The sequence below is a fragment of the Orbicella franksi genome, chromosome 10, assembly GCF_964199315.1.
Source record: "Orbicella franksi chromosome 10, jaOrbFran1.1, whole genome shotgun sequence".
Lineage (NCBI taxonomy): Eukaryota > Metazoa > Cnidaria > Anthozoa > Scleractinia > Merulinidae > Orbicella > Orbicella franksi.
Genome location: NC_138154.1, coordinates 15,463,002 through 15,489,385, shown reverse-complemented (window position 1 = coordinate 15,489,385; position 26,384 = coordinate 15,463,002). Strand labels below are relative to the sequence as shown.

The 26,384-nt window shown below is 40.3% G+C and overlaps 3 protein-coding genes and 2 pseudogenes across 3 annotated transcripts in view; 2 read left to right on the top strand and 3 right to left on the bottom strand.

Moving 5' to 3' along the window:
• LOC145500321 (uncharacterized) overlaps window positions 1-26,384 on the bottom strand; it is a 246,823-nt gene that overhangs the window by 99,619 nt on the left and 120,820 nt on the right. The window lies entirely within an intron of this gene.
• LOC145500099 (uncharacterized) overlaps window positions 1-26,384 on the bottom strand; it is a 121,699-nt gene that overhangs the window by 7,729 nt on the left and 87,586 nt on the right. The window lies entirely within an intron of this gene.
• Window positions 44-26,384, bottom strand: LOC145500115 (NLR family CARD domain-containing protein 4-like). The gene is made up of 6 exons (XM_081479603.1): window positions 26,209-26,384; window positions 10,286-10,956; window positions 8,791-8,970; window positions 8,194-8,289; window positions 5,757-5,828; window positions 44-2,448 (listed from the first exon to the last, which is right to left on the bottom strand). The coding sequence occupies exons 2-6, from the start codon at window positions 10,950-10,952 to the stop codon at window positions 44-46; spliced, it is 3,420 nt and encodes a 1,139-aa protein (XP_081335729.1). The 5' UTR covers window positions 10,953-10,956; window positions 26,209-26,384.
• On the top strand, window positions 16,405-19,712 carry LOC145500112 (uncharacterized; annotated as a pseudogene).
• Window positions 19,723-21,846, top strand: LOC145500351 (uncharacterized; annotated as a pseudogene).

Sequence of the window (26,384 nt, the reverse complement as noted above, 5' to 3'; positions counted from 1 at the left end):
ACATATTGCAATTGCCAAATCAATATCTCGGCAACATCCACTATTACGGTAAACAGTTGAGACGAATGCTAACAAAAATCACAAAACTTACATGGTAATCTGACCGCAAATGCTTGATCTTGGTCTGACGCACAGCTTCACTCAAATCATTCACTTGTTTCTTTGTCATCTTAACATCATCAAGGCCCAGCGTGTGCAGGTGAGGAACACAGCTGAGATGTCGCGTGACATCACTTACTCCTTCACCAAGAGGGTTAAATGACAAGTCGAGGTAACACAAGTCAGGAGCCTGGTAAAGAGATCTGGCGATGACAGTAGCAGGCTTGGCTGTCAAATTGATATTGGAAAGTGATAACCACTCAAGTCTGTTTGTAAAGTTAATACGTGAGACCAGGGTGTCCACCAACTCAGGATCAGTAAAAAGTGTGTACCCTGTAATGTTTATAGATCGTGGAGATGTCACAAAAGATAGGACGTCAATGAGCGTCTCCATCTCTTGCCTTTCTTTAACAGAGACAATAATGTTCCAGACACAGGAGAGACAATGTTGAGTAGCCTGAGTATCAGCAGTGCTGTTCTCAGTCAAACACAAAGCGCTACTGTCGTCTTGTTCATTTGATTGGTCATCAACTGGCTTCTTCCTCTGAGATGATTCTGGCGATGACATGAGCTCCCTAAGCATTTCAGTGGGAAATGTGGAAAAGCGTGGCATTATTCGACCAATATAAAAGTATGTCTTCCCTTCTTCTTTCCTCAGAAAAATATCATCTACGTTTGGTAATGAATACTTCTTTAGGAAATCCAAAGCTTTCTTTTCGTCCGAACAGCTGACAATAACTGCACTGAGGTATTCTAATACACTGATTAGGTCTCGATAACTTTGCTCTCTATGTAGGCCACGAGTGAAGAAGAAGATAAACTCGGGCGCCGCAGCAGACCTCAACATGTGCTCATTGGCAACGTTATGCAGCTGGTCAGAATCAATTAATAAAACACCACCAACGTAAGCCAAAAATGTAGGATAGAGATCACGCCTCCTGTCGGATGCGCATGAGAAAAAGCTACGAGAGATAAGGGTTAGAAACTGTTCTTGATTGTCAGACAAGTCTTGAATACAAGGTGTCTCAGTGAAGTTGTACTCTGTCAGGCCTTCCTTCTTTCCTACGATCCCCAGATGACTTAGAATGGCGCATGCCGCATCTGCTGACAGCTCACAGGCAAATCTAAGAACTTCAATCATCTTGACAATCTTTTCAAAAGAGTCAACTTCGGACAGACAGGTTGTACTTTCTTTTAACAACTCCTCCTTGAGATAGGAAGCAGCAAGGTACTCCTGTACTGATTTATGAATGAAGTGAACACGTTGCTCGCGTTTCAAAAATGTTGCAGCATTGAGGACATGAAACAACCCGACTTTGATTAATTTCTCACTCAAAATGCTGTCAGGCAGTTTGCTAAAAGGAAAGGAAAGAACATTTTGCAAAAGAGCGTCAAAGGCAAGCTTGCCTAGTCCACAAAGCTCTACATTGTAGGCATCTATACCTTCCTCTTCCGTTGCTTTTGCATCTTTTGCGATAGTGTGGAGGATCAAAGTTTCAATGAAATATTGGCAAATGTGAGCCCGTGATTTTGGCAGTTCCTTAAAGTGGTTTTCCTTCCAGACTGTACAGAGCATCAACAAAAGAAGTGGGATTTCAGCCAAGTCTTTCAAATCTCTTTCACGTAAGTAGGTTACAAACTCTTCAACTCTTTCCTCATCACCCAGGAACTTGCTCGCAAACGCTCTGACTTGATCGTCACTTTTGAAACCGTTTATTTCAAATTGAACGCGGCTGTGGTATCTTAACTCGCCAGCTTTCTCTTTTCGGGTTGTAATAATCACGTGGATATTACCCAGTTGCTTGCCCTCCCAAATGTCACGGACCGGTGATTGTTCTCCAGAACAGAAGTACTCATCATAGCCATCCAAAATGAGTAACACCTTTTCTTGATTACGAAGTATGTATTCATAGAAATCATCAACCACTTCATCACCAGCCAGCAGTTTGGAAGCCCTTAGAAAATCAGGGATACCTTTCAACTCACACACATCTCGCAACTTAATCAGCAGCACAACATCAAATTTCTTTAGGATTTCTTTTCTTTGCTGCGACCAGTCGAAAGCAGTCTTTTTGGAAAATGTGGTTTTTCCAATGCCTGGCCGTCCATACACCAGAAGTCGCTTTGGATGAGGGTGATGCTTGTCGCCCTTGAATATGTCGGTGTAGTCTTCAAGTTGTTCTTGTGTCACTCCACTGGGTTTCCTGTCATCCCTGACCCAGGATAACGTTGTGTAGAGATCATCAATATGAATGGCAGAGCTTTCGTCCCACGGGATGATTTTCACCTTGCTCATGGTGTCATATATGGACTGCAGCTCTTGTTGGCACTTTTCAAGGGTGAAGGGTTCTGTGAGAACGAGAAACGAATACGGCAGTTAAAACACAGGGAGTATAAATATTCGCTCGAATCTCTAAATTTCGCAGCTTCCACGAAACCAAACAAACACAAGACGAAGTCGAAAGATTTTTTTACAACTTAAAACATTTGTTTTCGAATAGTTTAAGGACAGTCGGAGAATTTACGCGTCGATTCCAAAGTTTTTTTCTCAAATAGCAAAATAGCTTTTCCGAACATGATCGTACTGTTTTCCTAATCCCAAACGCGTCATCCAGCGCGCTCTCGCTCTCTCCTCCCTCTCCCACAAGTTTTTTGACAGGAAAAATCTTTAAAAATCCCTTCCAAGGCTGGCAGTTTTTCTTGCGCGTCCTAGGTCACCTAATCTCCGCACAGAAACAAAATGTTGAGAGATAATACCTGAAGCGTTTTAGCGAGATTTCGCGATAACAATTGAGAGTAGGGGAAGGATTTTGAAAAGATTCGTCATGTCAAAAAACATGTGCGGGAGATGGAGGGGAGCTCAAGCGCGCGCTTGAGTAGCTACGGGTAGTTTGTATGGTTAGCAGACAGACTTAGTAAAGGTTATACTGCTTCAAGTGAGGAACCAAAGCACACAGATAAGGGGTTGCTAAGGACACTATATCGTGCTTGTGTACGTACTGTAATGGTCCCTAACCGTACCTTACAAGGAAAAATGGCAAAAACTCCGAATAAAAAAGGGATGACTGAAGTTTTTGTTCCTGTGGATAGCAGGCGTGATAACTTACTATGGCATCTCAACCATGGGATTGTTACGGGTTGCCAAGGTCTATGATATTAAAGGTTTTATAAATAACCCGAATCTTTCAAAAAATGTCACAAGAGGGCTAACATTCAAGAACAGAACTGAGGGCGAATTCATAAAGAGGCATAATACAAGGATAAAAGAGCTGTCAGAGTTGTTGTTGTAGTGTGCAGGTAGTTTGCATGGTTAGCAGGCAGATGAAGGAAAGGTTATGCTTCTTCAAGGGAGGACACCAAAGCGCACGGATGAAAGGTTGACCCTTAATAAAAGATAGTCGCTGCTGAGGACACTACTTCGTGGTTGTGTACATCAAAGTGGCTGGTGCCAGTCCCTAGCGCGCGTTAGAATGCAAAATCAAGAAAGCTCCAAGTAAAAGGGATGAAGTTTTTGTTCCTGTTGATCGGAGGTTTGTTACCTTTGGCATCTCACGCATGGAATTGTTAAGGGTTAGTAAAATATATGACATCACAGGCTTTTAAATAGCCCGAATTTTAATTGCCATCAATGGAATCCGCTTACATATATACATATATTTTTCTCTTTCCAGTTACATGACTTAGCAAATATCGTTGTAGTTTGAAAAAATAGACTGGACCAAAAATGGAAGAGACATGGCAAAGAGCTAATCTGTGGAAGTCACAGAACCTGAGAAATGATGTTTAGAAATTTCCCATGACAGTGAGAAATGGAAAAGAAATTGCAGAGTTCAGAACAAAGGCTACACTAAACTTTTGCCATGCCGTGTAAAAAGAGAGAAAAAAAAAAATGACACTAAAGGTGAAGAAATCGAATTTACTAATTGCCAAACCTTATTCAGGGTATCGATAAACAGAATACCACTATTCATCTTTCTCTGGTTTTTGCCTATAAGCTCCTTTTGTTCCCGTAGGGAAAGTTTTCAACGAATAGACAGAGCAGTTTTTTACTAATGGTTTAAAACGGGTCATTTTTGTGCTTGGATTATGACCGAAAAAAAAAAATCGTACATGTATTGTGGGTATCCCTCGTAAAATGTATCCCATCATGCTTGTTTGGGTTTGCCTTGTCAGACATTTTCCCAGTTCATTAGATAATCATCAAAAACGTCTTCTGACGTGTGTGGTAGCCTATGGGTGCCCGGGCAATTTTTGCATAATTTCTTTATTTTTTTGTTGTCTTTCTCATTTCATTTTCCTATTCTGAAAGTAGACATTTTCCTCTCTTTCATTTTTTATATATATTACCGTAAATCCTCGATTTAGCGCCCGGGGCGCTTATTTCAAATTTAGAAGAAGACTGGGGGCGCTTGTTCAAGGAGCAGGGGGCTTATTTAATTTTTCCCAAATCCTGGCCTGACATGATCAATTTTTTGATACATCATCTGCGCGTAAACAACAACATAAGCTGTTTATTGACATAAAAAGCTTAAGCTGAAGTCGCGACACCGTCAGTACTTAACGTGTTCAACGTGTTCACTTAGCGTGTTTACAAAGTGAAACAATGTACCAATACTACATGACGAAAACTATACATCCTTTGTTGTCTCACTATTCGTCCACAACATGGGGGAAGGGGAGGGTGGCGCTTATTTTAAATTTCAGCTGATAGGAGGGGTGCTTATTCGAAGGGGGCGCTTATTCAAGGGGGGGGGGGGAAGGGGCTAATTCGAGGATTTAGGGTATTTCAATTTAACCTAAAATAAAAGTACATGGTATAACAAGAACAAACAAAAAGCAGCCAAACAGATGAACAAACAAGAATATACCATTTGGCCTTGGAGTGCCATAGCCAACAATGCATTTCACGAGCACACCAGGAATTAAGTGTGCCATTTTGTACACAAGAGCCATGACACTCCTAGGCCACAAGCTTTGTTTTTGCTATACCAGCGGCAAAAACACCCCTGTGCTTTTTTTTTTAAGCTAAACTGAAAAAAAATATATAAAAATGTAATATAATATAACTCTTTTGACATTAAAGACGAATAAACAACTGAAAAACAACAACAGATAATTAAGAAATTACCCAGAATACAATCATGATGCCAAAGCTGATGGCGTCTCAAGTGACACAAAATCCATTCTCCCTCAAAGCCAGTTTTATTGGTTAGGAGTCAATGGGTTAACGAGCCTCAGCAACTTTTAAACCAACTGTTTGATTGGTTAATTTTTTTCTGTTGACTTTTGAGATATGGAATGTAACAAAATGAATATTTCAAAGCCTGCTTTCAAGGGTGCAAGAGACAGTTTCATGTTTAAAGAGCTTATAAGTTTTTAGCTGATACTAAGGAGTGAAAACATGCAGAATTTCAGCCTGGCTAGATAGGGGGAAGAGGAGATAAGATTTAAGCCTGGCTTCTTAAACAAATTCTCTTGAAATGGAGTTAATGATAACAATATTTACATGTACATGGAGAAAGTGTCAGTCAGGACTGAAAGTTCCAATTGACTTTCATCACAAAGCTGAAGTTAAATTCCATCACAAAGAACAGCATCACAGCATGACAGTGGGCTTCAGCACGCCATACAACTACAATTATTGCTAACAACAGTACCTGCAAACCTGGGTCGTTTACCATCTGGATGGTTACTTGAACGTGGCAACTCTCTCTTCCCAGCTGGTATGTCTGCAAGGAAAACACATTGTCAAATTTGACTGTGCTGGTAAAAATGATACACAACAGTGAACTACACTTTATAGAAATAACACGACATCACTGTAGTGGTTCTTTAATTATGGATAGCTACAGAAAAACAGTAGATATTGTATCAGGGAAATAACTCTTATTAGTGAAGTTCTCTTTTTGGAAACTTTATTTAATTAATTTAATTAAAACAAACACAATAGAATATGATTTTTTTAAATCAAATATTCAACTTACAAGAGAGCTCCACCCCCAAACAGTTGTTAGTTTCTCTGTTCTTGTTTTTTGTGGCAATATTGTCAGAATTTTGCCTCCAAATTGTTTGGTTAGTTCAATAAAAGCTCAATCTAATTTATACTATTTTGGGGCTTGAAAATGCAGGTGGCCATTGTTTTTTTATTTATGTTTAATTTCTACCACTTGCCATTCGGTCCTCATGTAAAAAGGGTTAAAAGATTAACCTACAAACTGTAGGTGAACAAAGTTTCTTCATGTTTTTGCACTGGATGAGTACGTAAAACTGACATTAAATTTTGTCCCTAAGCCTCTAGAGTGTATAGCAATCCTGTGTGAGCTTGTTTAGATTTTCACAATTTTACAGGGGGTGCTCCTAGAACTCCTAGAGAAAATAACGTTGCCTTTAGGGCCCCATACAACAGTTTTCACCTAAATATACGATGGAAAACAATGTTTCTTAATTCAGGGCTGTCACTTATTTTTGAAGTAGGCGGGGAGATGAAAAAAGTAGCCTGGATTGGGTTAAAGGTAAAGGTAAACTTTATTTAGCCAGGGTGGCCAATTCAGCGACGAGGCTGATATCCAGAGGGGCCCTGGCTCTGCCTGCTTCACAAATTAGTGTATTTAATATACTTAAACTTAGATGTAGCAAGTAGCGCTGTTTCACATTTTTGACTAAAACACTATTTCCTTCTTGAAACATCTCAGTCTGCAAGTCAATTTAATAATAATAATGATAATGATAACAATAGTAATAATAATAATAATAATAATAATAATTTCATAACTTCTAGAGCGCTATTTACATTTACTGATCAACAGTGCTTTACAACTTAAAATACTAAATTGTTATTGTTATACAGAACAGGTGGCTACATTCGATTTTACAGCTGGTAGAATTCCGCCCATTTACTGAGAACTCTGCGACTGATGTCAGTTGACATACCAGCAACTAACCATCCCAAGTGTTTGGAAACTGCTAAGTTACTTTTTAGAGTGTCAAATAGCCGTCCACAAAGTCTGTATGGGCATGTGACATTTAGTGATCCCCTTTTGGGCTCTCAGTTATGAATGATCCCCCCTTCTCTCATCCTAAAAAGCCAACGATGCCCCCAAAATCCTCCGCACCCCCCGGCGATAAATAATGACCGGTCCCTAATGCACAATACGACAGAAGTAATTATAACCCTGGAGTCTGATCATTTATGAATCGCTAGTGAGGTCCCAGTTGATAGTGAATGTAAAGGGAATAACATTTTGATTTCACTAGAATATTTTTTTTTTTGGAAACTCGTGTGTAAGGAGACACCAAAAACGAAATCCACATTTGTAAGAGTGGAGATTATTCATGCTGAAATTAACGCAAGCAACTACAGTACTGCGCCGACTTTTGTTTTATCTGAAAGAACACCAGAATTTATTTTCGAACTGGCATTTCAAGAAGGTTACCGTACATATTTTCTTGATTAATAACCACTTAAACCCCCTTAGCTTTTGCTTTAAATTTGGCCTGGCTGGGCCAGGCATATTTTATTTGTTTATTCCATATATTCTATGGTAATTTTTGTTGCCATTTCTTGAGGTCCTACTTACAGGTAACCAGCTTTTAATGGAACAAATACGGCAACTGTCGCTTTTCATGGTTAAAGATACTAAGCAAAACAATATTTATTATTTTAATATCGCTTTTATAAAGGTAAAAAAAAAAACATCCACGCAAGTTACTGCAAAAAATAAAATAGACGCCCCGTGCAAAAGAAAACCACTGCACGGCAAGTTGGCTCTTGAATGGTTTTCTTTCTCACGAAATGTTTGAGAAACGTGTTTCACGTGGAGATGCTGAATTGATTTTCATTGCAGTTTAAACTAACAAAATTTCGAGTTCTCATTTTTACCATACCCCCATGTTTTTCACTTAGACTCTGTATTTTCCACTTAGACCCCCTGTTTTGCACTGAGACCCCATGTTTTCCACCAGACTCTGTGTTTTCCACACCCTGGGACCCCGGCCTGGCGTTTTTCATCTAACCGTAAATGTACGAGTGAATCAAGATTTTGTTATTATTGTTGCTGTTGTATATACAACTAGAATTGTCGCTAACAACAGTACCTGCAAGCCCGGCTCCTTTAGCATCTGGATGATCACTTGAACATGGTGACCCTATCTTTGAATACCTATTTGAACTCTCTTCCCCAGCTGACATGCCTGCAGTGAAAAATTTTGTCAAATTTAACTGTGCTGGCAACAGTGACACACAGCTGTGAAAAGTACACTGGATAGAAACAATGAAAATAACCTCACTGTAGGGTTTAATTGGAGAATGGATAGATACAAAGAAACACATAAATGTCATTGACCTAGCGAGAGGGCCATTTCTAGGAAATATTGGTTCAATATTTTGCGTTTTTTTTTTTATGGCAGGTATTTCTTATAGCAGCCTTTTCTCAGGGGAAAGCTTCAATTAAGATTTTTTGGATTTTTAACTGTGGCTCCATTTGCTCCTCTCCATCTCTTTTAATCCTAAATGCACCTGGGGTCTCAGAGGTGATCGATACTGAGTCACGTGACTGTGAGCCAAAAGCCTCCCTTCTCTGAAAGTTTTTTTGTAAAACAAAGCAGACAAAGGAACTACATGCAGGTTGATCTCTGCAAGGCAATTACTTGTACAATTGTTAAAAAGAACTTAGTACATGCTACTGTACATACCTCCATAGTGAGGCCATTGTTCAAAAACAAAGGGATCACTTAATATATTGGACACAAGAGAAGCGGCCATGACACTGGCAAAGGTTTCCCACAACTTATTTGCACTGCTATCTGCAAAACGAGACACACCCTTGACAACAACCCATTCTGATTTCAAATCATGGGCAGCGGTAAACATTCCTAGAAGAAAAGAACAGACAAAGAAAGTATAAGTACATGTAATGTGTACGCAAACAGGTACATGGTAAGTAAACAACAAAATATTCTGCATGTAAACACTTGCGTATTGTGGACATACTGTGATCATAGAGCAGTCTTAAGATACTAAAAGTTGTGTCTTTTTACTTATAAAGACCTTTGGTATTAAAAACGTGCAAGGGCATTTGCACATTGACGAACCCATCCTAAAAGCTTTTATTGTATTTAGGACTATGAACAAGGTACCAGAAACAGAAAGCACATTGTTTACAGATGACAGTAGCGGTTGACACATTATGCCGGCATAATTTCGAGCATAATACTATATGTGGAGCATCGAGCATAATGCCGGCATAATAGTGCTTTTTTGGCGGCATAATAGTGCCATTTTGCAACATAACAGTTATTTCCTTTTTTAGAGCTACTATTGTCCATTTATTAAGTTAAAACTACAAAATTTCAAGCTATTTTAATGTTCTACATGGCTTCCATTACTATTATCGCACTTCACGGGGGTCCCGGAAAAAATTTTTATGGCACAATTATGACTCACCAGGGTCCGGGAAAAAAATTTTTACGGCATAATTATAACTCACCGGGGTGCGGGAAAAAAATTTTGCGGCATAATTACGATTACAATAGTTACAGTCGAGCATAATTTGGAGCATAATAGTCCGTTTTGGGGGCAGTGCCAAAAAGCATAATGCTCGATTTTAGGAGCATAATGTGTCAACCCCTAGATGACAGGGAAAGTTGAAGATTTTGAAATGCGTCAGAAAAACTAAAACAGCCTGTGGGTTAGCTCTCTGAGAGGGTCGGGAATGGAGAAGGAAAGGAAAGAAGGAGAGAAAAATTTACGAGATACTTGTGCAAGTTCTCCCCCTCTTTCCTTCCTCATAAAACCCACCAACCCCCACCCTGCAAGACAGCTTGGCTCTCTCACAGGCTAAAAGTGAAAGGGATTATTGAACCAAAATCCATAGCTGCTGAAGACCATAATTACATCTTGATCATAACCCAAGCCATACAAGCTTTTTATGTATGGTAGACTAAAGTACTAACCCTTATCACAGAGCTTTGTATGTGACTGTACAAAATAATTTTAAGCAGGTTTTGAACAAGGAAGTGCAATCAACCAAAGGAAACATGAACACTACTGAGGCAAACTTAATCATGATGAAAGAAATATTAGCTAATTATTCCAATAATCCAGTGCCCATAAGAATCTGTATTTTTAACTGAAATGTTATAGACCTTTCTAGTTTTAGCTGAACAGGCTAATACAAGTCAATCTCACCTTTTCCTTCCATTTCAACTGCAATTGCCTCTGGATGTAATTTACGCTGCTGGTCAGCACTAACTGGACTTGGACAGCTCAAAATCTCACCATCACAGTGTACTTTAATGTCTCTAAAAGCTTCTGGGCATTCTAAGGGTGGACACCAGCCGTCAGCTGCGTTTCTGACAAGGTTACCAACATCTCTGCTCACTGGTGTTTTGTAGGCATCTGTTGTAAGCTTACATGATATAACCACATCTCCTAGATTGGTGTTTTCATGATTCAGACCTTTGCAGAAGCCAACACAAAAAGTGACCTTGGGTCTCAATAGAGTAACAGCATTGGTAACAGCTGTCTGTGAGCCACCAGGATCTGAGGAGCCTTTAGAACACTTCACTAAAGCAACTTTACATGGCTTGTCCTGATCACCCATGTTTCCAAAGTACACATATCCAAGAGTTTGAGAATAACTTCTAACAGCATCTCTTAGGTAATAATGACATGCCAAGAACTCATTATCCTGGACTGTCAATAACAGAATGTCTACTGGGAGATCGACATTGCTCCATTGTTTTGACGTTTTTGGAAGATCACTGAGCTTCTTCACTTCAATACTGAGAGATGGTGGATCACTGTCGTCATCCCTTAAACTGCCACCAGGGCTGTTATTTTCAGGCGCTGACATAGTCCTGCAAACAAAGTAAACACAAAGAAAATCAAAGGAAACAAAAGAAGTAACCAAGCTGCTTTAAAAAGAAATAGTGTCTAAAACAAAATTCTTGATTGTGATTGGTTCTCCACACACCTATTTATCATGTAGTTGGCACATGACTGATATCACATGGGTGTCCAATGCGCTAGTAATTTCAAATCAGCCTCTTGCTGTGTGCTCGTTTGATTTTGAAATTCCTAATGTGCGATTACTTCCTAAATTACAGTCCTCTTAGATACAGCTCCCCCCACTGAGCCAATCAGTGCAGGGAAAGTTAACTACTGTTGACGTCCTGGTGAATAGAATCTCTAAAAAACGCTTGTGTTTTGCAATGCGCTCAAGGTGCCAAAGGCGGAGAGATAATTTCTCTGTAACTCGGTTTTTCTTGAAGCCGGTCACTCTGGCAAAATGGGGAAGACGAAAAAGGATACGAACGCTAGAGTGGCTGGGTGAAGAAAACAAATAAAAGACAGTGCAGCAAAGCAAGTGTGTGTGGTCAGCTGTGCATGAATAATATTTCATTGGGTCTTAAGACCGAGTTTACCAGAGGACCAGGCAGGGGTGATACATGCCATCTCTCCTTTTTGGATGAAACTTTGCCAGATTGAAGGTACTACCCAACAACTCTAAAAGAAAAAGTGGGCCGGCTTTGTGATATTTCCCTTAGGAGTTAGACCACCCTCCCCCCCTGGTTTTTTGCCCAAAATCCCAAAAATGTCACTAAAATAAGCATCAAATTTAACCACCGCTCCTGCTTACAGAATACATTGAATTTTATTGGTATTTCACACAAATAAAGATTGGACCTATCTTAGTTCACACCAGGAATTTCAAGTCATTTGAAGTGACAGGTGCTAATCAAGGAATGTCATTTCCTACCCATGTCACGCAACATTCAGCTATAAGGCAAATTAGCTCAAATTCTGACTCAAATATTGCTTAAGTCCAACTTTCTAAATCAAAACTAATTTCATCACAGCTTAGAGTCACCCTTGGCCTGATGAAATCAAGAATAAAATTTTTGGCATCTGTTATTTTTTGGTAACAAAAGCTGTTCAAACAACATGACAAGAGGCTAGTTTTAACAAAGAGACAAGGGCGAAATCTAAAAATATTAGATATTATAGAATCAGTTCATCAAAGTTTTTCTATGTTAATGTCATTAACAAAGTCTTTGAATATTATTTAGGGCAGTGGAAGCTCAATGAATGCAAAACTCTTTGCAATACCCCTTAACCCTCGCATGTACAACAGGGGGGGGGGGGGAGTTGGATGCCATCCCCCAATAAGGTATTTTCAAAATTTTGAAGACGGTTTACTCTAAAGGGCTGAAACTTTCAGTAGCTGTTCATTCATCCTTCACGAACATTTTGATATGTCAATTGTGTGTCTATCATTTTTTATGTTTCCATAGCAACCACTAGTTTCATGTAGGTTTGGCCAAAAATCAACTTTTTTGACATAATTCTGTATTTTTTTCCCAGTTTTCTTCATCAAATTCCAGAAATTCACCAATATGTACATTTCATAAGTATTTTGGCTTGATTTTGTATCAATTTCCATTATTTCTTGACTCTTAAAGAAAAAAGTAAAATCCAAGATGGCGGATCCAAGATGACAGGTCAAATGACGTCATTTTGCATCATATGACGTCACAGCCAACAAATATGGTATCATTTTGTAGAACAAGCTCAGGGCTATCTAATCAATGCAAATTTATTTTGCTCTGCCTAAACAGAGCACAAACCCAAGAGGGTTCCATCCATTTCCCCCTTCTACCACGGTGGGGGTGCTAGTTAGCTTGTACATCCAAGGGTTAACATAACAGTGCAAAACACCTCAATTCTATTTGTACAATTTAAATATGGGAATAAAGGGCCATGGTATTTAAATTCTAAAACATTGACTAGTTAGATGAGAGTTTTTCTGAGCAAATCTCACTTTTTAGATTACCTTTGAAACCCTGCTCGATCATCACGGGCGGGTCACGTGCTTGATGTTGCAATTGATTATTGTCAACTCTTACTTTACACTCGGCATACAAACTCATCAATCCTGAGAAGTATTCTTTGCTGACATTATTGTTTTTCCTCATATATTAACTCTTGAGCTCACCCAATGAATATTCATTTCATGCGAATCGAGTTAAAAAAATCTATGATTTTTTTTTTACTTTGCTGCATCAGGCAGGCAAGTAAATCTTAATTGGTATAAAGATAAACATTGTGCAGATAATTTTGAAAGCATGGGAACAAGAACCAAAGACGTTGATCAGTAGCAAATAATATCACCAAGTGATAATTAATAGTTTATTATTATTATTATTATTTATCATATTTATTTATATTTATTGTTGTTATTTATTATTTATTACCACTGGTGCACACTCTAATGATAAGAATGACTTCGATGTTTTGCTCAATTGTAACTTTTTGGAAAGAAAAGCTCGGCAATACCAGATGTTACCTTTGTTCTCATCTCATCCACTCACTTGCCAGCCTTAGAGTGTGCACAGGCAGATCATCAGACATGATTTCAGTGACCCACAGGCTGGAAAGGACCTCTGTGACAGAAGAATTGCCACAGTGCAGAGCCATGTGCGTTGTAACATAAATGAAGGCCACGACATTAAAAGTGCTAGTGATATCTAATGGCGGGTTGAAGGGTGTCAGGCATCAATAATATTGTTAAGACTGAAGAGTCAGGCCAGACCATGAAGCACACAATGTCTGGTATCCTGTCTCTAAATTCTTTTAGCTTCAAGTCCAGAGGTTTGAAAGTGTAGAAGGCTTATGATATGGGCCCTGGTAAACGTTTCACACCTGCACATGAGGAATGGATTTGGAAGACCTCAAGGGCCTACAGACTTATGCATAGAGCAGCCCTTAAATGTACTGCAAGAGAGACTGCTACCTTTACAGCCAAGAGTTTGACGTGTCAGCTCCAACAGCCTCAGTTTAGGTATAGTTAATAGAAGGGGATTATTATGAAACTCAACAAAGTTCTTTGTTGCATGTTTTTGTTCTCTTTTTTGGCCTTGACAATGCACAAAACACAATTGTTGTATACTACTGACCGAGTAACTGACCAATAGAAACGTTTTGGTTAGTCCGTAATTCATGCATAGTGTATGGGCGCAAAAAAAAAAAAATTTGCACGGTCATGGACCTTCCAACACAAATCTTGGCATCTTTGTTTGCTCCTTTGATGTTTGCCAGGCTTCACAACCATTCCCATCTATTAACTATGGTCTACGACCTCGCAATCTATTGAAGGAGAGTCCCAAGTTGTCAAAGCTACAAGAGTGTATTCCTCCTACCCTGAAGAGGGATTCACAAAAGAATACCAATCTTTTGCAGCCTGAAGAGACACATGGATGTGGGTAAACACCTAAAGAAGTTAGAGAGAGAAACGCCATAGACAGCATCAAGATAAAATGGGTTGAAATCCCAAATGTGCTTTAGTGATCATGATCCACATGAGAAATCTCAAAGGGATGGGTCTGAAAACATCACAAAGAGGAACCTGCTTTTCTGAGAAAGTGGACTCATATCCGAAAAGAACATTTTTGGAAGGTGAGGGGTCAAGACGAAACTGTAGTGTATGAGTGCAGTAAGATGAGACTGTGAAAGACAGTAGTGGTAGGAAAATGTCCAGCAAAGAAGAGTAGCTTGCTGCAGACCAAATATAGCCCAGTACTTCAGCATGTTATCTGTAATTTACAGAAGTGGCCGACTAGCTATACACCAGGCTGATCTGAGTCCGTCTCAGGATGAAGCAGAAGAGATCTTGACCAGGCTTGCAGTACGAAGACAGTACTACTTGCCAGCTACTTTACCAGCCACCATGTAGAATATGTAATACAGTTTTGTGACCAGAAAAAAAAACAAATTGGTTATTTCACAGGGCTATGGAGCTACAGATATACACATGAGGTTACTGAGCAGAAAAGAAAACCATGGCCAAGAGTCAATCAAGCTTCTTGAGTGCCTAGAAAAATTTAAAAAGTTCAACCGGGCCAAACCTTGCTAAACCTAAGGCACTGGTGCCGTGTATGTTGTCATGTGTGCTCGCTTGGACCCTAGGTTTTACATAATTTCAGCTACTAGATCTTCTCAAGGCTCAATTTTTCCTCAGAATTGCAATTTTTTTCACACATCTTCTTACTCACAGACATGCGATTATTTACAATGTTTTGTGCTAACATCTTTCAGATATAACCTTTATCTGCAGTTAATTCAGTATAGGAACTTTCAGAAGAAAAATGCATTTTCATAAAAGCTAGCTAAAGTTCAATCTTACAGTTCAAGTACTATATACAACTGTACGTGTTTACCAAGATTTACTTGCATGCCTGATGCAGCAAAATGAAAATTTCAAGGGTTTTTTGAACTCGGAATGAGAGCAAACAATAATTTCAGCAAAGAATACTTCTCAGGATTGATGAGTTTGTATGCCAAGTGTAAAGTAAGAGTTGACATTAATCAATTGCAAGATCAAGTATTTGACCTGTCATGATTGAGCAGGGTTTCAAGAGTAATCTAAAAAGCAAGATATGCCGAGAAAAACTTTCATCTAATTAGTCAATGTTTTAGAATTCAAACATCATGGCGGTTCATTCCCATATTTAGATTGTACGGATAGAATTTAGGTGTTTTGCACTGTTATTTAACCCTTGGGCGTACAAGCTAACTCGCACCCCCACTGTGGTATAAAGGGGAAATGGAAGGAACCCCCTCTGGTTTTTGTTCTGTTAATGCACAGCGTACTAAACTTACATTGATTAGATATCCCTGAGCTTGTTCTACAAAATGATAGCATTTTCAATGGCTGTGATGTCATAATGTTAAATGACGTCATTTGACCCACCATCGTGGATCCGCCATCTTGGATTTTACTTTTTTCTTAAAAAGTCAAGAAATAATGGAAATTGATACAAAATCAAGCCAGGATGCTTATGAAATGTACAAATTGGTGAATTTCTGGAATTTGATGAAGAAAACTGGGAAAAAATACAGAATTATGTCAAAAAAGTTGATTTTTGGCCAAACCTACATGAAACTAGTGGTTGCTATGGATGTCCGAAATCCGTAGTTGGCGTTACGCATTGCGTTACGCATAGAGTTACGTATCTGGTCACGTGCTTAGCTTCAAGTTAATTGACAGATGAGTCATGTGCTTGAGAGAGAGAATGTTGGAGATCTTGATTGTGAATCAGAGAGAAAAGCACGAGTGTTTCAAAAAGATTGTTTACCTTGATAGTTCAAGATTGTACCGAGATTGTGAAGATATACAGTCCTCAGATTGAAGGAAATAAAGATTGTGAAGTCCTCATATGTGTGGATTTCTAAAACAGTGGTCCTTCGAGCCGGATTATTGAGCTTGAAGACGTCGACAAGATTGACCACGTGCGCGGACTGAAAATATGTCGGTCGCCGACGCCATAGCGAAGAAAGTTAAAATCAGAGCTGCTCATAGAGGATCTGCAACGAAACTTCTTAATCGTTTGAAAGACAGGCTGAGTGATGAAGAAAATCCAGTGTATAAATTCTGGTTGAAAGAATCAATTCAGTCGATGCGACTGAAGATAGAGTCACTCAAAACATTAGATGACCAAATAATTGACCTTATTGCAAGTGGAACAGCCGAGGATGTCGAAAAGCATATCGAGAAAGAAATTGAGAACAGTGATGGAGTGAGAGCAGAATTGAACGAAATCGTGACGAGAATGGAAGAAATGATGAGTAAATTCAATCCGCCACCGCCGATAGTTCAGCCGAGTGCTTTGTCACCGCCCGCTCAAGTTCATTCAAACATGGCGTCAGGAATCCCTCAGCAAAGCAAGGCGAAAGCAAGACTCCCCAAACTTGAAGTAAGGAAATTTCACGGGAAGATCCAAGAATGGCAAGAATTTTGGGACGCTTTCGAAAGCTCCATCGACCAAAACGAAGGCCTCACAGCCGTTGACAAATTCTCCTACTTGCAAAGTTTAGTCACTGAACCGGCCAGATCAACCATCGTGGGATTCTCCTTGACAGCAGCGAACTATGCGGCTGCTGTTGAGGTTTTGAAGAAGAAGTACGGAAAGGAAACTGCCATACAGCGCGCTCATGTGAATGACTTGCTAAATTTAGCGCCGGTGTTCAGCGATAAAGATACAACTCGTTTGAGGAAACTATACAACAGTTGCGGTGCTCATTTTAGAGGTCTCAAGGTGCTCGGAGTGGATGAAACTACCTTCACAGCAGTGGTAGTCCCCGCCGTTTTGCAAAAGTTGCCCGAAGCATTTCGCCTGACCATCACGAGGGGAGCCGACTTTCTGGACTGGTCGATGGAGGAATTGTTGAGCGCGTTTTTAAAGGAGTTGGAACTGAGGGAAGACCATTACTATGCAGTGTCCTCGGGTGGAAATACGCAGAACAGGAAGGACAGCAACACATTTCACACAAAGCAGGAAGTTGAGAACTGTGCGTTTTGCCTTGGGAGACACGCACCAGCGAACTGTAAGAAAGTGAGCGATGTGAATGCACGTAAGACCATTTTAGTTAAGTACGGTAGATGTTTCAAATGTTTGCACAGGGGGCACCGAGCCCGAGGTTGTAAGTCGATTGAATTATGTAACAAGTGTGGGCGGTCCCACCACATTTCAATTTGTGATAAGCAGGATAAGCCAGCAGTCAGTGAATTTGAAGTTAGACCAGAGGCTAACCCTACCACTACCAGCCCCAGTAGTTTTCATGTTGGTGCGGGAGATCGTGTAGCCCTACAGACTGCCCGTGCAGTCATCACCGGGGAGGGTCAGCCACTGAGGGTTAGAGTTTTGTTTGATGCCGGCAGTCGTCGTTCCTTTGTCACAGCTGGAGTTGCTTGGCTTGCGCGGCTTCCTGCAACCAGGCAAGACTGGCTTGCAATAAGTACATTTGGGCAACGCTCAAGGGATATGAAGCTAAGGGACGTCGTCCAAGTGAAGGTGAGTCCTATAGGGGGGGGGGGAGAGTTTCATTAACATGGAGGCATACGTAGTTCCAGAAATTTCTAGTATACCAAATACCCATGTAGAATTAGTAAAATCTGATTACCCCCACTTGAAAGGGATTTGGTTCTCTGATGTAAGTAAGGGAAGGGATGAGATGGTTATAGATGTATTGATTGGGGCAGACTACTTGTGGCATTTTCAGAAAGGGTGCACAATTAGGGGTAGGTTTGACGAGCCCGTTGCTGTAGAAACAGAGTTGGGGTGGGTCTTGTCAGGGCCCATGAAGGGCCAAGACACATGTAGTGATGTACACTTCACCCAGATAAATTTAATTGCAAGCTCTGTTGAAGAGCAAGAAAGTCTAGAAGATGTTGGAAGATTGTGGGATCTGGAGACACTGGGTATTAGAGAGATTACTGACCAGGTTCATGAGTCATTTGAAAATAGCATCTCATTCAATGGGACCAGATACTCTGTTCGCTTACCTTGGAAGGAGGGGCACCCGGAACTTCCCAGTAATTATGGAACCAGTCTGTATCGTCTTAAAACTCAGATGCAAAGACTAGAGAAGGATCCTGAGATTCTCAAGGAGTATGGGAACATCATCGAAGACCAGCTAGAGTGGGGCTGATAGAAAAGGTAGCAGAGTTGGAAAAGGCCCCCAGGATTCATTACTTGCCTCACCAAGCAGTTGTTCGCCAAGAGTCAGCTACTACCAAGGTAAGAGTGGTATATGATGCTTCCTCGAAAGAAAGTAAGAGTGTCGCATGTTTGAATGATTGTTTGCATGTTGGACCCCCTCTGACCCCCTTGCTTTACAACATTTTGCTTCGATTCAGGGAAAATAAAGTGGTCCTGGTAGGGGATATTGAAAAGGCTTTTTTAAATGTGGAAGTTGACCCAGAGGATAGAGATTGTCTGCGTTTCTTGTGGGTGGAGAAACCCCCTGATTTGTCGCAAGTTGTTGTCTACAGGTTTTGTAGGGTTGTATTTGGACTGAATGCATCACCCTTTTTATTGAATGCTACACTCCGACATCATGTCAAAAGGTATGAAATTTTGGACCCAAGGTTTGTAGCTAAGTTGTTGGATTCGTTTTATGTTGATGATTTTGTTGGTGGTGGAGCGACATCACAGGAAGGTATGGAGTTGTACCAGAAGACTCAGAGTCGAATGGCCGAAGGAGGCTTCAAACTCAGGAAATGGCTGACAAATGATTCACAGGTAAGGGCCAAAATGGCAACAAAAACCCAGATTGGTGATAAACAAGATGTGGTGAGAGAGGAAGACATCAGTTATGCTAAGTCTTCTGTGGGCATGAAGTTGGGAAGCAAGGGCCAGAAGGTGTTAGGATGCGAGTGGGATTACGAAGCTGATGTCATCACTCTTGATCTGACGTTGATTGCGCAGCGTGCCGAAGGCTTACCTGCCACTAAGCGGAATACATTAAGGCTACTAGCAGGAGTCTATGACCCCTTGGGACTTATTAGTCCGGTTACAGTGAGTGTCAAGGTTATATTCCAAGAGATCTGTCGTCAGAAGTGTGGATGGGACGAACAGCTGGAGGGAGGGGTCAAGAAGGGCGTGGAAGATTGGATTAAGGGCCTCATTGACTGTCATAGGATTGATGTAAAACGCTGTGTTTATGACCACCCTCATGAGGAGGTGGAGGAGTGCTCACTGCATGGGTTCGCAGATGCAAATAAGAAGGCCTACTGTGGTGTGCTGTACCTTGTTTATAGAACCCAGGTAGGTAGATATGTATGAATGTTGACTTCAAAGACAAGAGTGGCACCCTTGAAGGAGCTGTCAATTCCAAGGCTAGAGCTTATGGCAGCACTTATACTAGTGAAACTTATGGTCAATGTTGAAGGTGCTCTTGCCTCGCAGCAGAGTGTTAAGTGTTCGAAACTGTGGCTGGACAGTCAGACTGCCTTGTTCTGGATTATGAACAGAGGGGAATGGAAACAATTTGTCAAGCACCGTGTGAACGAAATTTTGAAGCTGAGTGACAATGGAGATTGGAGGTACTGTCCAAGTCGAGAGAACCCTGCGGACATTGGGTCGAGAGGAATGTCTGCATCCGGTTTAAAGCAGAATGTATTGTGGTGGCAAGGTCCTGCTTGGTTAACAGAGTCAGAAGAGAGTTGGCCTTCAGAGGGATCAGTGTCACCTACCACTGAAAGTCAAGAACAAGAGAGGACGACCAGCATCCTTGTGACCCGAACTGACCTGGTTGTGGGGATAGACAAAGTCATTGAAATTGACAAGTACAGTTGCATAAGGATGGTTTTGAGAGTGACAGCGTGGCTTAAACGGTTTTGCTTCAATGTGGCCAAGAAGACAAAGTCAGAGAGGAAGCATGGACCGCTATCCTTGCAAGAGCTGACGGAGGCAGAGATTGACTGGATAAAAGCAGCACAAAGAGAGTTAAAGTGTCAAGAGAACTACAAGCAGCTTTCTAACAAGTTTGGTCTTACTGAAGACAGTAAGGGTGTGATAAGATGCAAGGGACGGCTAGAGTATGCTGATTTGCCTGCGGAAGCGAAGGAGCCAATAATTTTACCCAAAGACCACCACCTGACATTCCTAGAAATTCAAAGATGTCACAAGAAGGTCCTTCACTGTGGAGTGAAGAGTACTCTTGCAGAACTGCACACCAAATTCTGGGTTCCCAAGGGGAGACAAGTTGTGAAGAAGATATTGCCCCGGTGCGTGACATGCAAGAAGTGGGAGGGTACAGCATTTACCCAACCAGCGACTGCGAGTTTACCAGAATTTAGGGTCAATCCGGCCCCACCCTTCTCAAAGGTTGGGGTAGATTTTGCTGGGCCAATGTATGTCAAAGGACGAGGTAAGCAGTTCAAGAAGGTTTATGTCTGCTTATTCTCATGCTGTGTTACTCGGGCACTGCACTTGGACTTAGTGGAAGATCTCTCGACTCCTACATTTCTGAGGTGTCTGAGGAAGTTCACCGCGCAAAAAGGAACTCCCACCTTGATCGTGTCTGATAATGCAAAGACGTTCAAAGGAGCAGAGAGAGATACGCACACTTTTTCGACATCCTGAGGTAAGAGCAGAACTAGAAAACAAAGGTATCGAGTGGCGTTTCAACGTAGCAAAGGCCCCATGGTGGGGAGGGTTCTTCGAAAGGATGGTGAAAAGCGTTATACGATGCTTGAGAAAGGTCATTGGAAATGCAAGACTTTCCTTTGACGAGATGTTGACAGTCCTTGTGGAGGTTGAAGGTACCCTTAATTCAAGGCCCCTGACCTACGATGACAACAACCCATCAGAGGAGGTTCTTACCCCATCCCATTTGATACATGGAAGAAGGATTCAGTCATTGCCAGAGGTACTAGAGTCAGAAGAAGAGTTTGGAGAAAGTAGTGCAACATATACCAGGAGGCACAAGTACCTGACTAAGAAGCTGCAACATTTTTGGAAGAGGTGGCAACGGGAATATTTAACTGCCTTACGGGAGAGTCATGAAAACAAAACTGCTGGGAAAGGAAGATCGCCTAAGGAAGGAGATGTTGTGGTAGTACATGAAGATGGAGTGAAGAGAGGCCTCTGGAAGATGGGAGTGGTAGAAGGGTTGATTTGTGGACGCGACAAAGAGGTAAGAGGGGCACATGTGAGGGTAATCACCAAAGGGAGGGATGTTCATGTAACTAGGCCTGTTCAGAAATTGTATCCGATTGAAGTTCATGCTGGGCCGAATGCAGGTAAGAGACAAGACAGAAATCGAGCGCAACCAGCAAATTTGCAATGGAGCAGTCGGCCTCGCAGAGTGGCAGCTTTGGATGCGGCTAGAAGGATAAGCAGCCTGGCAAATCAGGAAAACGACTGACCTTGTGGCTGTATTCTTGACTCATACAAGTCAAGAGAGGGGAGAGTGTCCGAAATCCGTAGTTGGCGTTACGCATTGCATTACGCGTAGAGTTACGTATCTGGTCACGTGCTTAGCTTCAAGTTAATTGACAGATGAGTCATGTGCTTGAGAGAGAGAATGTTGGAGATCTTGATTGTGAATCAGAGAGAAAAGCACGAGTGTTTCAAAAAGATTGTTTACCTTGATAGTTCAAGATTGTACCGAGATTGTGAAGATATACAGTCCTCAGATTGAAGGAAATAAAGATTGTGAAGTCCTCATATGTGTGGATTTCTAAAAATGGAAACATAAAAAATGATAGACACACAATTGACATATCAAAATGTTCGTGAAGGATGAATGAACAGCTACTGAAAGTTTCAGCCCTTTAGAGTAAACCGTCTTCAAAATTTTGAAAATACCTTATTGGGGGATGGCATCCAACTCCCCCCCCCCCCCGTTGTACATGCGAGGGTTAAGGGGTATTGCAAAGAGTTTTGCATTCATTGAGCTTCCACTGCCCTAAATAATATTCAAAGACTTTGTTAATGACATTAACATAGAAAAACTTTGATGAACTGATTCTATAATATCTAATATTTTTAGATTTCGCCCTTGTCTCTTTGTTAAAACTAGCCTCTTGTCATGTTGTTTGAACAGCTTTTGTTACCAAAAAATAACAGATGCCAAAAATTTTATTCTTGATTTCATTGGGCCAAGGGTGACTCTAAACTGTGATGAAATTAGTTTTGATTTAGAAAGTTGGACTTAAGCAATATTTGAGTCAGAATTTGAGCTAATTTGCCTTATAGCTAAATGTTGCGTGACATGGGTAGGAAATGACATTCCTTGATTGGCACCTGTCACTTCAAATGACTTGAAATTCCTGGTGTGAACTAAGATAGGTCCAATCTTTGTTTGTGTGAAATACCAATAAAATTCAATGTATTCTGTAAGCAGGAGCGGTGGTTAAATTTGATGCTTATTTTAGTGACATTTTTGGGATTTTGGGCAAAAAACCAAGGGGGGGGGGGTGGTCTAACTACTAAGGGAAATATCACAAAGCTGGCCCACTTTGTCTTTTAGAGTTGTTGGGTAGTACCTTCAATCTGGCATAGTTTCATCCAAAAAGGAGAGATGGCATGTATCACTCCTGCCTGGTCCTCTGGTAAACTCGGTCTTAAGCTTATTTAGGTAGAACACTTGAGCTATTTTGATTGTTACATATACTACTAATAATTAAAAGAAATAAGTTGCAACAAAAAACTGAATATGTTATCTACATTCATACAGTACTTCAGAGTTAAGGATCAACAGTGTATCAATAATGAACTTAATTTCTATCACATGAGACAAAATGCAGTGTCATTTTATTTTACGTCTCCCTAGCAAGTCGAAAGCTATTCTGATATTGATGGTTCTGTCCTTACAGTAGGACTTCAGTTATTACAAATATCTTCATTCCTTCATTGCACTAAAAAAAATACTTCAATTGATCAGAGGATCAAATTACTAGATCACATAAAGCTAGGCAGGTCCCAAACTGACCAAAATGCCAAATCACTAATTAAAGGTTTTAGAGCTACAAACCATGCGTTTTGTCAGATGACTTTTATGACTACATGCCAAGCGATCTGCAGCAGGGATCTGACCTCAGAGGAGAGTGAGAAAGAACTGAAAACCCATCCAGCATTGAAAAAATATCCATGATTACACGTACATGTAGATAACATGGCCAGTAAAACAAGCTACGCACACTGAGTGATTTCCCGCAGAAAAATTGCCATTTGAATCCACAATTGCTCGCTGTAAGTTCACTGTACAAAATATTTTACCATGCTGTGGGTCTCCAATCAACCAGCAGTTTATAACTAACTGCAATGAATTCATATAATGTTTTACTTCTTAAATAATTCATAAGTGTCACATTGGCAAGTTGGTAAGGTTTATGCCAGGGGATCAGAACTTGGTGAGTTGAGGCTGGCGGTTCGAATGTTGTGGGACTCTTTGTTTTTTTCCTTCAAGCTACCTAGCTAGTGGATGGTTTGCGTTTATATAGGAACTGGGAAATAAAAATGTGCAAGCCATAAAGCAATATAATTATAAAAGAAAATGAAACAGTATGGAAATTTGAAAATCAGTAACACATTTTTCCAGGCCCAAGTTACTTCAGTATAATTCGTTTTTCCTGTTTTTGAGACCAAGTAACATAATCTTCATTCGAGCAAATTTACTCACCAAGCACAATCGAACGCAATCCAACGCAATCCATTGCATTGAGTTTGATTCTACACTGTATTTTGTTTTTAACCAAAAAAGTGGATTTCTGTATCAGAAGAGTGGCCGATCCAATACTTGTATCAGAAGTTAGAGTAGTTGATCTGATAAAAAGTTGATAAACTGTTAGTTCCAAGATCCCTCTTAGTTACGAAGGAGCTATACATGTACGCTGGCATGAGACTCCCTTAACCAACATTGAAGAAAGCCTTGATATTCCAGAGGATACCAAGTTCTTTAGTTTTAACACTTATGAATCAGTAACAAACTTGCATAGATATAATTTGACTATGCAAATTTCATCAATAAGCAAAATGATTTTGACTCCATTCATTTTATGTTAAGGCCTGTCCAAACGGGAAACAAACATCAAACATCAGCAAACATTGTTTGGTGACCAAACATGCTGATGTTAAAGTGAGTCGCCAAACAGTTGAAACATGTTTGATCAAACACAGATCAAACTATGTATACAAGCCACTGAGCAAGCATGGTACGTATGCGCACGCCAAACATGTTTGATACGGCTGTCCAAATGAACAAAACATTGTCTATCAAACAAGAGAACAAAAGAAATGTTTTAAGTTGTTTGATTGAATGTTTGATGGCCTTCAAATTGTATCAAACACAACCAAACACGATCAAACACCACCCAACAAGGTGGCCAAACAGTAAAATCTTTGATCGCTAAACATTTCCCATTTGGACAGGCCTTTAGTGATTATTTTTGTTAAATGAATTGAAACCAAAGCTAAACCAAGCATAAAGTAAATATTTTGAAATAACCTTGGCAACTGACCTTGACTGCGGGCAAAAAAAAGCAAGCCTAAACTCATTGCATCACAATTGACTTTAAAACAATAAAATTAGACTTCAGAATTCTAGTTACGCACGACTGGCCAAAAAATACAAGTTCCCATCAGGATTTCAATTAGTGAAATTTTTCAGTGAACCACACAGCAATTTTCAACTTGTGCCACAAAACAGTGTGGCATTGGAATGTGTGACATAACCATCATGGTAACTTGATGATTATACAATGAGGACCGGAACTTACACGTATGTTTCAGCATCATGCATTGCTCCAACTACTTTGAGAGCAGTTTCTCTCATGTTTTTTTGCCATGCAGGCCTGAGATATTCATTCACAAGAAACGCAATCAAGTGGAAACCAAGGATCATGATTTTATGATATGGATCTAAAAATATGTGTTTTCAAACTTTAATTCGAAATGACAGTGAGGTTGTTTATTCTTTTCGAAACTCTTCTTCTACCTCGCAGCAAAAAAACATGATCAATTCTTTAATTAGTCTTGTATTCGATCAAAACAAGGTCACCTATAAAGAGTTATAGTGTCGTTCATCTGACGATTTTATTTGCAAATTAATTTTCTTTCCGTTTCTGAGAACGTATATACGCATTTACCAGTGACTAAATCAGTGTGTTCTTGAAAAGCACGTCAAGTGATTAAGTGATCTGGAGTGATCCAAGATCAGTCAGATCATGGATTCATCAGTTCCTTTGATGCACCATGATCTGAGTAATCTTGCATTACTGATCTTCATCCATTCACCCCAAAGGCACGCACCCTCAGATTATCCATGCTCAGATGCATTTGTATTACGTTACATCGCATGAGCTTTCTTTGCCCTCCAGGCAATCCTATAATGTGCGTAAAAATACCAGAAACCCCAATATTCGTACCCGTCAAAATCACTGACGCTGAACTTCACTTCGATAGAAATTGAGAGAACGTAACACACAAATATTACACAGAATTCAAATTCCACCACATTGCAAAAGGAAATCACTAAAGTGATGCATAATTCTATGCAGATAACTGACAAGCTCATTAAGTCAAAAGTGAAAGTGATTGTTGTCAGTTGTTGTCTGATTTCAGTTGATCTTGTTTCTGGAATTTTAAACTGCTAAGTTGTAATTTACAATATGACTAAACATAAAGGGTTTGTTGCTTTAGAGATAAAGAAAGGTTCTGGCTTTACAATGAACTGAAGAGGGCTCTTCGATCATCAAAACTCGCGAAACTTGTGAATTCAGCGATGCGCAACAGATGGAGCGAGAAGCAGGAACTTCAACTCACCTTATCACAGCTTAAGTTCTCACAAAACACACGTGAATACGGCAGTTTACATCTCTGATAACGTACTGATCAATCTTCTGAACTCTCAATTAGTTTGTTCATCACCCAAAACGCCAGTGAATTCACAACGCGCAATGCCGAGGGTGTAAACTGAGGGTGTAAACTGAGGGTGTGTA